We start from the raw sequence: 15,700 nt of genomic DNA, 5'->3' as shown, positions 1-15,700 counted from the left end.
TCTCAGGAAAATCAAAATGAAGGCTGCCTGCCTAGAGTGCTGTCATCAATTTTATTTTCTCATTGCAGAGTACAAGGAAATTGGTGAGAGCTTTTGTAGGCTGGCAAGGAGGGTGAAGTTACATGGTGGGGACAGGGACTTCTGCTCTCTCTAGATTACCCTGGGAACAGCTATGACAAAAGAGAGAGAGGGAGGAAAATCTGGTTGCTCACCCTCAAGAAAGCTATTTAGAAGGCAACAGTCAAATCTTCTGTGTAGAGGAAAAAAATGAAATTGATAAAAGCCACTCAAGTATGGGGGGCTATGAAACTTAGTTTTCATTCTCCTGAAACATTTTTTTTCCCATAAACAGTGTCATGGTTTTTTTGTCAAAATTTTAGATGGATTTCCTTCTCTATAGGTATTTATTTCCATCTTCATGCCAGTTTTACATAAAACACAAAAGAGCAAACGTGGGCTTTATGCAAAAGCCAACAGAGGTGGTCTTGTTTTAGTCTTTCCTGTGTATCTTGAAGAAAGTATTGAGCATGAATCAATACAGCCAATATGGGGAGAAAGCTCCACAGGAGGAGAACCACAATTGTCAGGGTGTTGTACTCTCCATTACAGTAAGATCCTGTCAGTGCTGACATTGTATGGCTGGAACCCTACAGAACGAGGTCCTGGCTCTGCTGAAGTCAATGACAATTGACGTATCAGTTAAAGCATTCCAAAGTGATAAATGGTGCTATGGCAGTCTGTTTGCTCTGCAGAGGACAGTGAAGGGCAGCTATAGATGGGGAATAATTTTTTCTGAGAAAAAGGAAATTTCCCCTAGTTGCCTCCAAGTTCCTAAATCATGAGTGTGATCTGAAACAGTGTATAAAATTAATAAATTGGGCTACATCGAGGTAGGCTGAAAACAGAGCTGCTGGGCAGCAGCAGTGCAGCAGGACCATTTCAGGATCAAACACCAAATCATGGGAGAGGCCATTTGTCAAGGACACACCTGTGTAAGGAGATCACCCAGCAGAGGCATACCAGTCCTGTGCCAGCAGGCAGTATCAGGGAGAGTCAGTGGCTCTCTTTCTTCCACACTAGGAAGTCCCGACACACCTGCTTGGCAGATGAGGCTACGGATCCTGCCAAAAACATGGCATCACAGAGCAAGAAAGCACCTGCTTGATCTGGCTACAAAGGCATTCAAGCCCAGTCTTGCATCCAAGAAGCATGTAAAGGGAGTCAGAGGTGAAAATTTGTTCTAATGTGGATGGGAAGGAGGACACATATTCATATTTTCCACCACTCAGGAAATCAGCACCTATTTAAAAATCAACTTGCTGTAGTTGAGAAACAGACTGCAGTTCTGTGCTTACAACAGCCTTTTTGCAGGAGGGTTGGCACAATGGCCAATTGGTGCTGTTCTCTCTCCTTCCTACGGCATACCCATGGTCTCCTTCGCTGAAAAGATGACCTGTAAATTTACAATCCCAGTGAGATAGATGCAGCAGAAATCCCCTCTGCCGTATCCGGACTCAGCTGAAATCTGAAATTCTTGTATTAGCTACTCAGGTACCACAGTGATGGGCACAATATGGATTAGATTTGAATACTGTAGAGAAGATTTTCCACTAGAAAATCCCCTAGGATCTCTCTCAAAGTAGCATTAAATTCAGGTCCACTGCAACAGTAACCACAAGTTGGAAAAATGTGTCAGCGTATCTTTAAGTTTTATGGTAGATTATAATTTATAATGCATCTATTCCTAAGGGGGTGGTATGAATTTTAGAGGAAAAGTTTCTGCTTAAATATAACTCATCTTATATGCATATTTGTTTCTCTATGACTGTTGGATGATTGAAGAAAACCTTCAAAAAATATCAGATGAAAACGTCTGTCTTTTCCTTAAAAGGGTTTTTTTGATGAATCAAATGGTTTCATTTTTAGTCTTGGTTATTTATCTTTCTGCCACATCACTTATGTTAATTAACCTCATTTGCGTAAACTAATGTAGAATGTACTCATTTGGAATGAATCCAGGAGTAAATCTGTGGCAAACTAGTTAACTAATATTTTATAAATCAAGTTAACAGTTTAAAAATGTTATACAGGTTTAATCCCCAATTTATTTCTACTGTAATTCTTCTAATCATTCACTTTACAACAAAATGTCACATTAATGTCATTTCAGCTACTGTGCTGCTTTAACTTGAGTGTATATATGTTCCATTTCAAATTATGAAAACTAAAATATAATTTAAGTTACGATATTTGCTTAATATAGCCTTGAATAACACATTGTTTTAAATGAAAACATTTCTCCACAAGCTGTCCTGAGATTTCAGTGCTTACTTCTGTTATGAATATTTTCCTTTCTTTGAAAAAAAATCAGTGCATTAGAAGAATGCATATTGAGATACAATCAATAATATGGATTTAGGAGTGTGTTCACAGACTGGCTGTATTAAAATATATATAGTTAATATCTTTAAGACAGGAGAAAGGCAAAACAAGAAAAAAGTGGAAATGCTTGGTGGACAGAAAGCCATGACCATCTATCAGCTGTAATTCTCATGAGTAACAATGAAAATCTGTAACCTTATTCACATTACACATACTTAACACTCACAATTCCACTGAGATCAATGCAAGTGAAGGGTCACCTGCCTACATTAAGGGTATTATATTTTTAAGTCCCTGGAGGCAACTGAACTGGAATCTACTATTTTACTGGTTGTTTGCGTGTTTTACTCTATGTTCAATATACTTGAGTTCATATTTTTAATTCTATAAAATTTGTTGTGAGTGGTAGTATGTAGACCATCAGAAATACGTTTACTGCTACCAGTAAGTGCCTTTAAAAGTCATTTAAGTTGGGTTTTTTTTCCCTTCATCATGAAACATTTTATAAAGCTAACACAACACCTAAACTGAAATGGTTGTTATATAAGATTCATCTATTCTACAGACACAGTGCAATGTCACTGAATTCAATAATTCCTTATTGCATTCACGGATTTCTAATGGATTTCATTGGATTGATGAATCCTGCACTAGCAGGTTTTAAATTTTTATTTAATAACATAACAAGTACTATTGTGAACATTTTAAAAGTGAGTAGTTCATGAAGTTAAAAAGTTACGGTGATAAACTCTGGATGATAAACTCATCCAAATAAATCAAGCAGGCAATCAAGTATCTGTTCAAATATATTGTTCAAATTGGTTATGTTCTGTCACACAATTCATCTAAAAAACATTTTGTGTTTCTAAAATTGTACCTTGCTCTGAAGTTGTGTTAATTCTTTTGCAAATACACTGTCAATTGTGGCTGGCATCTGCTGATAAATAGAGTTGGAAAGGTCTTTCTTAGCAGCTCCTTTATACTTCACCTAGGGGAGAGAAAAAGGTGACATATAATGCAAAAATTAACACACAGTAATCATACTACCTATTTTTTCTATTAAATAAAATGGCCTAGACCATCAGAACTGGAAAAATCTAATGCTGTCATGAACTTTCAAGCAAAACCAAATCTTTAAATAATAACTTTAAAATACTTTAGGTGGATATGTCTAATTCACAAAGCAACGCAAAGTATCTCCTAATTAAATTCAGTGATTTTGAGGGAGGTATAAAATAAGCAAGGCAGTTATTTTCCATCCTTTTTTAAATCATTTCCAAAAACCAAAATTAGTTTTTCTTTCCATCTTCCCAAGTTTTGCATAACAGGAGCAGTGAGAGGCCCATAAAAAATATTTTACTGATTAATAAGTAGTAGCAATTAAATGTAACTGGAAAGGACAGGAATGTATGTATTATATATACATTTGTATTCTATATATGTATTATATGTGCATATGTATTATATGTTTCAATATATCAATACGTATGTATTATATATATATCAGTAATTTGCTGCAGCATCTGATTCCCAAAACAGAGGGCTCTTCTTCACTGCAGTAGACATGCTGTTTAGAATTTCAGTGTTCAAGTTTCGCAAAAATAGGTTATGAGACACTAGAGGTCAGTAATTTACAATATAAACCATCCATCACATCACTGGTCTCAGGTAACGCTGCAATAAGCAAGCAGAGTGCTCAACAGTGTGATAACATGAATCATACAGGGTTTAAAATTTTGAAATATCTTTGAATCTCTAAATCTTTGGCTAATAATTAGCAGCTTTTTTTTGGAATCAGAAAATGGATTTAATAAATAATCTCTCTATATTGTGCTTTTGTAGAGTACAATAGCCTGTCTCTTAGAAAGTATAATTTCATCGCATTCATGTCCCTTGGGACATGCCACTCTTTCTCAGTAAATATGAAGATAAATATAACAAAAATGTTCATCGGATGCATTTATATTGAATGTAACCACACAGCAAACTGATGTATATCAGAAACACAATACAGAATGTATATAAATTACATATTGGGATGTTCTTTATCATAATCATAAACGTAGCACAAAAAATGAGGCACCAAAAATTTAAGTCTTCCAAGGGCCACAGTGACAGAAAAATCACTCAGAACCAGCAGTTCCTTAACCAAAGCAACTCTCTGTCAGGGAGAATTCCTGCTGCTGTTCTCACCTGTGGAAAGCAATCAGAGATGCAATCCTATGATGCCTTGTACCTGAGACACAAAGAGCTAGCAGTAAACTCTGCCCTGGCATTTTGGAAGCTTCCATTCTTTCTTTGCCACTACAGTTGTGTGTATGTGTGTGCTTGTATGTGAAGATGCAAATACTCTGGCATGGGTATGCACATATATGCATGCAAGTGCTCAGGCGACCTGCAGATGTCATTGACCTGATGTCTGCCCCAGTCCCCTTGCTGAAGGAGTACAGGGGTGATAACATGGTAACAATTTCCTTGTCTCCTTCTCTTTGTTATCAGGCTGTGAATTCTTCACAGCATAGAAACTATGCACAAGTCTAATTTGCAAAGTTCATCTCTGTGGGATAAGGAAAAATAAATCATTTTCCTATTCCTCAGTTTATCCACCCATAAAATGGGATAGCTAGAACTGCCTCAGAACCATTAATAAAACATCTTGGAAAACCAAAATAAAAGTTCTGCATAATTCCAAATTATAATATTACTCACATGTACAGTATACACTAATTACAGCAATTTAAGTAACTTCAGCTTTAAACAGAATTGTTATTTGAAATAAGCCACCCTTCTCCTGCTAAAAACGACCATATTAATTTTAAAGGATTTTTAGGAAGGATAAGAAGCAAAGAGAATTCTTCAAACTTTTAGGTCTTACCTCAGAAATAAAAGCACCAAGACTTTTCACATGTTTTAGCTGAGGGGTGTCAGGTACAAATATGCACTTGCCTTTAGATTTTTTAAACTCTTCTTTATAGCGTATCTACAAAGAGGAGAAAAAAAAAGAAGTTTAATTGTTCTTTAAAAAGAGCATAAAAATAAACAATGGCTATTCTTATTATTATTTTATTTTATTCATGGATACTATGCTGGGTGGCTTGCAAATACCTGAGCCTGGATCAAATTAAGCCATAAACACCCAGTTCTCACGCACAGTCCCAGGGCTACATAAAAGCCACAGTACTCTTTAATAATAAAGATGAAAAAGATATGATTTTTCTCTACATCTACAGCACATTTTCACCACTGTTGTACATGTTCTAGTATCTCTAAAGAAAGGAGAATCGAATAATTGATCTCCTTGATCCTTGATCTGAAAGATAAAATTATTAAACTAACTTCTAACAGAGACCTAGCAAGCACAGAATCTGTATAACATCATCAAGTGCCTCTTTATAAATCCAAGACTCACATGAACAAATGCAGAAGGCCCCTGTCACATCATTGCCTACAAAGCACTCCAACAGTCATGACATGCAATTAATAACAAAATTTCTTTAAGACCAAATTTTAAATTAAGCCATTTTTTAAATTATGTGTATGCACAAACGAAACCATTTTTGAAGCAAAACACCAGAACATATTTTGAAAAAAAAAAAAAAAAAACACCCCAACACAAAAACAAAAAAAAGTCTTTTTTTTTTTTTTTTTTTTTTTTTTTTGGACAACCAACCTTTTTCTTACCATGAGGCAGACAATACAGGCAGGTATAATAACCATACGACAGCTGATGAAGTCAGAGTTAATGTTTGTATTAGTAAGACTGTAAGAAGGATACAGTCTATGGATATGGTGAATGTGTAGGGACCTTTATTACATAAAAACTGTGTGAAGAAAGATGGTGAATTATGATGAGATGGACTAAATAAGTTTTGAAGATAGACACCTTACATGGACAGCCTTACATGGTTTTAGTGACATTTCTTTCTTTGTACATGAATAGTTTAGTTCAATGCAGATTGAATTATTTAGTATTAAGCTTTCATGGTTATTATCTGCTACCATTTCTCTAACCTCATTTTCACATTCTGCACAACAGCAGCTTGCATTTATGCACTCTAGACTTGCTGACAAGCACTGACAGAAGCAATATGATCTGCATCTGAGCATTACAGAAATACGCAGTCTTAATTTCCTCTTTCTCTGAATCCTTAATGGATATCACAAGTTCTAGTCTACGCTCCTCTACAGGGACCTGGAAAATTCATGAGAAGGATAGCAAAGTACATGGAATCAGCTCCTGTACTTTCTGATGCAAACTTTTCGTCCACCACAAAATGGTTTAGATAATGCCAAATTAATCTCAAACTGATGACTAAAAAATCCTCACACAGGAAATAATTTTGGTTACTGTTGAGCTCATCCACGTTTGGACTACTGAAGGAATCTACGTCTCATTACCGAACCATATTGTCTGCCTTTGTGGATTACAGTCTATTCTAAACAAAAACTGTTTGGTGAACAATGGGTGTCATGATTTTATTCAGGGAGCCATGAATCCAATGGTTTATGCAACCTGTGTGTGACACCATACTCCTAGGTAAGCACACAGCAATACACAAAAAAGGGCAGGTTTATGATAAACATGAGTAGGCACTTACTGTTCAGCCTGCACACATGCATGCATGTACTTGCCAGTGTGTGTATGTATGTGCATATGCACAGCTTAAAAAAAAGGCTTCGTAGAATTATGTTCATTCACAATAACGGCTGAGAAGGGACATGGGAAATCTACGGAGCTGTCTACTGGTTAGGTTTGATATCATTCCCAGTAGAAATTCCTGTAAAGCTGAGACTCTGGTAGAGGAGATGGAGAGTCTTGCTGCTCATAACCTAGATAAATCACCCACAGATATTTGAGAGCTGACTGTAATTATATCCATTTTAATTATAGAGCAATAATTACATTCAAAAATCAAACATGAAAGCTTCCTAAGGTATCTCTTAATTGCAGGGGGATGACATGACTAGAAGAAACAATCAAAGCTATCCTGATGTAGAAGTCATGCTTTCAAAATAATCGAAAGCAGTAAAGGACTAATGTTACCTCCTTACTCCTTTATTATTCACGTCTATGACAGTAATCCACAGAGGCCACAAAATGCAGGCTCAAATGAGCAATTTAGAGAGGACATATAACAAAATGTGTTGTCAAACATTGATCCAACACACTCCACTTTGCTACAGAAGCATCTGCATCACTTGGAATCAGAAATCTGGAAGATGAAATGGGACAAATATAATGAAGTCATGACATCTGCACTTAAAAAGCATATTTATTGTAAATGACGTAAGCAAGATGCTTAAGAAGTTGACTATGACTGAACATAACCAATGGCTGGAAGGAATACACAGAGAAGCTAACATTCCTCTTCAAAGTTTGGGGTTACAAACTCAAATGTCTAAAATACTGAATAGGAAATTCTGCCTGCGAGTGAGTTACCCTTCACCACAAAATACACTGTTTAGGCTGAGTAGATCTGGTAAGCCTTGTGAAAAAAACAAATAATAGGAAAAATTTGCAAATGATGGCCTGGAGCCACCACTGCTCTTTTGATACACTTTTGAAGTCCAATAGCTCACTAAAGGCCCAATTTTTAATAGCTCTCTCCTGATCCCTTTTTCTTCTCCCTGACTCATCATAAAACTACTCTGACCAGCAGCACAGCTATCCCGTAAAAGTGGATTAAAATTCCTAGACAACCACCAAAACAGTAAGCTTCAAATTGCATTTTTTTCTTAATGGATGTTATATGGCAAGATCAACTTTATAAAGCAAAGGCATCCAACCTTTAGGCTGAAGCTTGCTGGCTCGCCAAGAAAATTCATCTTGCCCATGGCCTGCGCCATCAGGCTTTCTCAGAGAGGAAACACAGAAGGAGACTGGGGGCTAAAGGAAAGGCTTTGATGGTAACAGCTTAATCCAAGCAGCCACCCTTCCTTTGTATTCAGGGGCACATATTAATCTAACTTTAATATGAATATACTTGATAAACTCTTCTTAGTATCTTAACATCAATGATGTAACCATGTTAACAGTCACCATGCCAAGATCCATTATAGAACTGTCATCTCTCAAAGGCCCATTTAAACTTAGACAAGCCACAAAAAGGTCTGAACCTTCTTATCTAGCTCTTATGCAAGACCAAGTGGGAACTTTTTTCCACTAAGGATTCCCTTTCCAACTCTACATTTCCTAATTTATAATCTTTCATAAGACCAAGAGCTGTGTAAGACCACAGATCCATCTAATACAAAATCCCCTCTCTGTGGTCACAGAAACCTAGGAAAAAATCATGAGAACAGGGCAAGCATATAGTATGATTGACCCACAGCATTTTACAGCAGTTTGGACCTCAAAGTCCTGCTGAATTAGAAGCTGTGACTAGTAACGGTGAGTCCAGAGGAACAAGTCCACCCTGAATTATGTAGTCACAACCCTATTGGTATGAGTGGTAAGGCACTCTGTTTCTGCACTTGACTCAGTCTCTTTGGCCCTTGCTTTATAACAGAGACATGCGAAAGCAAAGTTGGACTCCATACAAGGACACTTAAATGGCAAACAGTACTACTTTTTGCTACAGGGGAAAAGAAGCACTGGTACCATACATCACCACAATTCAGCAGAATCTTCAGAAGGCAGAATGTTTGCCTCTCTACCAAAAAGGATTATGATAGTTTGGTCAATGATCATTCTACTCATATAATAATTCCCCTCTCTGCTTATAACAGTACTCACAACATCACACCACACAATCAAAACAAAGAAGAAATGAAATCTACCAAAATGTGAGTAATACAAGCAAATGGACAGGCTCAGCTTCAATATGGAAAATAAAAGGCCTGGAACGGAAGGTAATTCATATAAATCAAACACACATGACAGTTCTGAAAACATCTGTGGAATAATGGAGGGAGATTAAATGAAATGGCTTTAGGGAGAAACAATCCAGGGGGTATCACAGCCACAGAACAAACATCTGCCAACCTCAAATGAAAATGGGGATTTCCTCAAGAACCGGAGCACATAAACACTTCACAACTTCCCCTACATACAGTTCAAGGCTGACAGTTACGCATGCACTAAGGGCTGCCATCATAACACTTTTTTAAAACCATATTGCCAAATTAAAGTCAGCCTGCAAAGAATGCAGGGCAAGCATAAGGCAACCCTAGTATCTCAGTCATGAGCACTCCTGGAGCTGCGCTCTGACGGAGAATCTGTGCTGACAGCTCCACCGGCAGAAAAGTACAATCACCCAGTCTCGCGGTCACCAAGGACACAGGCTGATGTCCCAAGGTCATCTTAGGGCCAAACTGCAAGCCCCATAAAACCACTGTGCACATTAAATGTACAGATGTACACCAACGATACATCCACACAAACAGCAGTTTCTGTAAAGATTCATGCTAAAAAGGATAAAGAATATATAAAAAGTTCTAAACGTTAATGAGTCAAAAATCAAAGGCAAGAATGAAAATTCCTTGCAGTTTATTGGCCTCCACAATGAAGTGTGCAGGGTGAGGAACTTACCCCCCAGCACAAAGGACTTCAGTGGTCATAAGAAATTCTAATTATAGCAAAAATATTGTGAAACAAAATTCATCCCTTATGCATATTCCATTCAAGTCAATGAAGAATCACCTATTGATTTCAGCAGAGATTGAGTAAGGCCCCAAAACTGGATGCCATTTTTAAACACAAAGTTTCTTCTTTGAAATTAAATTGGTCTGGACCATTACACATTACTACTGCTTTGAAAGCATTAATGACATTATGCTTTACTTATCTCAAGGAAAATCTAACTCTCTTGCAGGCTAAATGCATCACAAGTTTTCAGCAAAAGCCCATATTCCTGAGCTATTACAGGCTTCGGAAACCTGACTTGACTTAGTTATTCACCTTATCTCCCAAACTGTTGCAGAAAATCAGAGAAAATACAGCCACTCCATTTAACAGTTAATTAACAGCCACAGACAACATTACCCCTAATGGGTACATAGCACAGCAATAATTCCTTTTCAATTAAAGAAATTCAGCATTTTTCAAGAAGTTTTTGCCTTTAAGAACAGTAACCATGTTTAGAAACAAGTTGCATGGAAGCAATAAACGTATTTTAGGTCAGATAAGTGCTCCAGGTCCATTTCCATTTTGGCCTTTACATGAGTTGACAGGCACTTATTGTACCATATGCCATTCTTTTGCCAAAGCAAGCATTGTAGATAACCATCAGTAAAAATATTATAAACTCTACTACTTCCTGAAGTAGCTTGAGATTACACAGGAGCCACCTTGGTAGGTTCTCTTAAGGATCTATGCAATTTTCAGCACTCTTTCTGTGAAAATTGAAGTATTACCGGACAGTATATGGACAAGCACAAAACTTTGACCTTGTCAAGTCACACTTTCAAGCCAGCACTGTAACACCTACACATCCCAGATACTGTTTTTCTCAGTTACCTATTCTTTTCTGATACATAACCCCTAATAATTTATACCTTAAGTGTAGAATCTGTATGTTCTATTCTCATAAAATGAACATACTCATTCACCTTGAACAATAACATCCTAAAGCTAAGTATCAGATTACAACACAACATATGCTAGACTTAATTTTTCGGTTTCTTTAGAAGAATGCTTGTTACAGCAAGTCACTCTCTTCTCAGTAATGTCTCCTCTGCTGCCAGTCACCATCCTCACATGAGAAATATCACTCTTTACTCCCATTCACATGAAGGGACAAAGTTACTCTTCAGACACCCTTTCCCAGAGGGACACAGAAATTAAACTGCCATCAAGGTAAATCTGATGTTGTTACATTTAAGCAGTTGGATCTACTCAAATTTAAAATGTCTTGGATCCAATCTAAGATGTTTATATAATGTCTATATCTGATCGACAGTTTTAAAAAATATATAGTAACCAAGTTAAGAACTTGCTAGTTAAATAATTTTTAAAGATATTCTATCATTTCAGTGGATTATTCCTTTAAAGGTAAGTCAATAATAATATGCTAAGCAGTTTTGAGCATCTATCACCAGAGACCAATAGATAACACTTAAAATTCATCTGTTCTATTTTTATCCTCCCTCCTTACAGCTATGTATATTGGCAGCCAGTTCTGTTCTAGCCAATCAAACTTCATAGGACAAGGCTAGAACTAGAAAAAAGACTGCCTCTTCCTGATGAAATTGGCCAAGGTGTTCTCATGGGAGACACCCTCCACAAGACCCACTTTTTGGAACATTCTTCTGCCTAGGGCTTATGCTTCATACCGTCCAAGTGCTCGGAAAAGCTCATCCTTCTGCAGCTGATAATTTAAGGTACCAGACTAGTCTGTGCTTTTCTATTATTTTCTGTCCTTTTATATTTGAGGCTTGGATGGGTACATGCTGCACTGCACATATCTGAAAAAAATATCTATCATTAATATAAACCCACTTGAAAAGAGAAATGCAAATGTAAGGATGCAAAGAGTCACCATCACTTACATCACTTATTATTTCACTGCATTTTCGGGCCAGTTCCATATTTCTGTCCTCAATAACAGGCTTGAGGAAGACCTGTAAGAGAAAGGTAATCATTCCATGTTTATTGTCCTAAAAGGTAACAATAGAAGGAAATACATACTTTTCAAATCTATTGGGGTGTAACTCACCTTTTCTTCTTCTTCCCCATCCTCATTTTCATCTTCCCTGAGATCCTGAATGACGGACACTCGCATTTTAATACTTTGCAGAAAACAACAATGAAAACTCTAAAAAGGTTCAGCACTGTAGGAAATGGCTCAGACCCTACAGCATGCCTGGGAATCAATGCTTTATTTGTGTCTTCCACTTCACTTAACTCTACCAGGGCTCCTTCCTTATTTAGGCAGCACTTGACAGTCTTTATCTGAGCAATTCAGTGTGAGTGAACTGAAAGGCATTGCAGATGGCCTTGCTAGCTATCAGTTGCAGCAGAGCTAATGCTTTCTTACAGATAAAATATAATTAAATGACCTATCCCAGTCAACTATTTTTAAAATTACTATGAACACAATTAAAATGCTGTGATGCAGTTAATTCATAAGTAATTTAGTAAAATTAACAGGCTTAAAAGTTATGGGAAAACTGCCCAGTTCTAAGATTCAAGACATCATCAACTCCAAAAGCAGTTATCACAGAACTTTAGTTTGTGATCAATATCAATAATAGAGCTTTTTGATTTAAAAAAGCACACTATTCTCATTTTCCAGTATATTTTTCAGGAAACATTCCTTTTCCAGAGAGCATATAAAATTCCTTAAATGCTTTGAATATTATGTCAGCTGAAGCTTAAACCTGCGCGTACATAGATACAAACACATCTGTATACTTACAAGTATACATGGCTATGAATTTCCACAAACATAAATGTTCCTTCACTGTTAAAAAATGTCATGGTCTGTAGTCTCAAAACCAACCTTTTTCAGTATGAAGTCATTGACTCCAGCTGCAATGAAACTCAAAGATATCCTTATGCCGATGGATATAGTGTCACAGCGTTTGCTTCTGTAAAACAAGCAAGGAGGTATTACAGGACCAGCTGGAGAAACCAACAAACCAGCATTTTAACATTATTTTTCTTTCCAAACTGTAGCTTATATACTTGTCATTTTATAGAGGTTATGATTTTGAACTTTATCTATCAAGTGATTCACCACTATACAGCTTTGCATTGAGAAAAAGATATAAGGAATGTGTGCTCTTAAAAAACCCTCGAAAGAATTTTAAATACTTGTGCCAACCACACGTCCTTAGAGCTTATTTAAAAACACACATTTCCTTAGAAAAAGAAACATTTCAAAGAAGAGGAAAGATACAGCATTTGACTTAGTCTGAAAATTTGAAAAAAAAATATCAAGAACAAAGGCACAAACTGCTTTCAGTCTATAATAATCAAGAGACAGAATCCTTTATATGCTAATAGTACAATAAGCTTCAAGATTTTTCATTCCTCTATTTCAAATATAAACTCCTGAAGTTCAGATTGGGATTGGCATTGATGAAGTTCAGGTTGAAACTAGAAGTCTGGTTTGTATAGGTGAGAATTACCTGTAATTTATGCTGACTACTTTTGGAGCTCAATATGTTTCATCCTTGTGGAAACAAATGGTTTAGTCTTACAAGATGGGTATTCACAGTAACAGGTCATTTTTGAAGATTATGGCCACAGCAAATATATTCCTAAACAGACTCATGCATAATTTCAAGGGCCACATGTTAAGGAGACAGAGTACCTACAAAAGTGCCAGACAGAAACACAGCACCAAGGCTTCATTTGGGGATTTTTGTGATAATATTGCAAATACTGTATTCTTTCAGTGCAGTTAATTTCCCCTTCCTTCCTGCATTTAATAAATATTTTAAGTGGAGACCTTGAGAAATATTTCAGAGGGCAAAAAAGAGCTATTAGTAGCTGCAAAGCTTGCTGAATATGGGAAAATATTTGCTATTTTTTGCACCAGAAAGCAAATATGGTCAAAATGATGAAGTCAAAACTGTTCGGGTTTGGGGGGAGAGGAGGGGTCTGTTCAGCTTTTTAACATGCTTACATTGTATCTGGTGGTTTTTCAGCAGCTGGACATACCAGAATTTATATATTAATTGTGGCTTTCCTGTAATGGTTTCTGCGTAATAAAGATCTGCTTTCTCTTTAGCATGATCTTCAACTGATTTGGTAGAATTCATTTTTTCCCATTTTTACATCATCTGCATCAGGCATAACTGAGCATCCAAATATGCTATGTCCCATGTAAACTTCCCTAATACAGGGATTGCAAGACAGCTGCTATAACTCATCATATTAAAGAAAAATATAATACTATGCACAAAGGGAGCAAGGGAAAAAATATCACAGTATCAACTAACGACACACAAGTTATTCAAAATGGCACTCTTCACATAACAGATGCAGCAAGAGACTATATGACACAGAAACATTCTTCACTTTTTTTCTTCCTCCTCAAAACACTGAATACTGTCAGATTGCATTTATTGTGCAATGACGCAAGCCTGAAAATTAAAAATATCCAGATATGATTCAGGGAAGAAATTGTTATGACCATTTAACAGTTGCATAGCTTAGCAGTGTATTATCACAGAATCACAGAATCATCTAGGTTGGAAAAGACCTTGAAGATCATCCAACCATTAACCTAACACTGACCATTCCCAACTACACCATATCCCTCAGCGCTATGTCAACATGACTCTTAAACACCTCCAGGGATGGGGACTCCACCACCTCCCTGGGCAGCCCATTCCAACGCCTAACAACCCATTCTGTAAAGAAATGTTTCCTAATATCTAGTCTAAACCTTCCCTGGTGCAACTTGAGGCCATTCCCTCTTGTCCTATCGCTTGTTACTTCATTAAAGAGACTCATCCTCAGTTCTCTGCAACCTCCTTTCAGGTAGCTGTAGAGGGCAATGAGGTCTCCCCTCAGCCTCCTCTTCTCCAGACTAAACAACCCCAGTTCCCTCAGCCGCTCCTTGTACGACATGTGCTCCAGACCCTTCACCAGCTTCGTTGCCCTTCTCTGGACACGCTCGAGTAATTCAATGTCCTTTTTGTAGTGAGGGGCCCAAAACTGAACACAGGAATCGAGGTGTGGCCTCACCACTGCTGAGTACAGGGGTAAGATCACTTCCCTGTCCCTGCTGGCCACGCTATTTCTGATGCAAGCCAGGATGCCATTGGCCTTCTTGGCCACCTGGGCACACTGCTGACTCATGTTCAGCCGGCTGTCAATCAACACCTCCAGGTCCCTCTCTGACTGACAGCTCTCCAGCCACTCCTCCCCAAGCCTGTAGCGCTGCTGGGGGTTGTTGTGGCCCAAGTGCAGCACCCGGCATTTGGCCTTATTGAAACTCCTACAGTTGGCCTTAGCCCATCGCTCCAGCCTGTCCAGGTCTCTCTGCAGAGCCTCCCTACCCTCGAGCAGATCAACACTCCCACCCAACTTGGTGTCATCTGCAAACTTACTGAGGGTGCACTCGATCCCCTCGTCTAGATCATCAATAAAGATGTTAAACAGGAGAGGCCCCAAAACCAAGCCCTGGGGGACACCACTCGTGACCAGCCGCCAACTGGATTTAACTCCATTCACCACAACTCTTTGGGCCCGGCCATCCAGCCAGTTTTTTACCCAGCAAAGCGTGTGCCCATCCAAGCCACGAGCAGTCAGTTTCACCAGGAGAATGCTGTGGGAAATGGTGTCAAAGGCCTTACTGAAGTCAAGGTAAACAACATCCACATCCACATTATGATTCTATTAGCAGCCTGCAGGTCAAGGACA

General features: G+C 37.8%; 1 protein-coding gene across 10 annotated transcripts in view; it reads right to left on the bottom strand.

The window, feature by feature from the left end:
• The window catches only part of NEBL (nebulette), a 270,025-nt gene that overhangs the window by 83,958 nt on the left and 170,367 nt on the right, over positions 1–15,700 (bottom strand). For 5 of the 10 annotated variants that reach the window (XM_074834251.1, XM_074834316.1, XM_074834297.1 and 2 more), the window contains exons 1-4: positions 12,039–12,172; positions 11,872–11,943; positions 5,258–5,362; positions 3,260–3,370 (exon numbers count right to left, since the gene is read on the bottom strand). The exons of 2 other annotated variants lie outside the window; for them this stretch is intronic. In XM_074834251.1, the coding sequence (XP_074690352.1) occupies positions 3,260–3,370; positions 5,258–5,362; positions 11,872–11,943; positions 12,039–12,104 (354 nt within the window). In that variant the 5' untranslated portion in view covers positions 12,105–12,172. Of the gene's footprint in view, positions 1–3,259; positions 3,371–5,257; positions 5,363–11,871; positions 11,944–12,038; positions 12,173–12,824; positions 12,913–15,700 lie in introns of those variants that run through there. 3 more of the 10 variants (XM_074834260.1, XM_074834269.1, XM_074834279.1) reach the window with 3 other exon arrangements.

This window comes from Strix aluco, chromosome 1 (assembly GCF_031877795.1).
Source record: "Strix aluco isolate bStrAlu1 chromosome 1, bStrAlu1.hap1, whole genome shotgun sequence".
NCBI classification, from domain to species: domain Eukaryota; kingdom Metazoa; phylum Chordata; class Aves; order Strigiformes; family Strigidae; genus Strix; species Strix aluco.
This window is presented reverse-complemented; position numbering and strand designations above follow the sequence as displayed.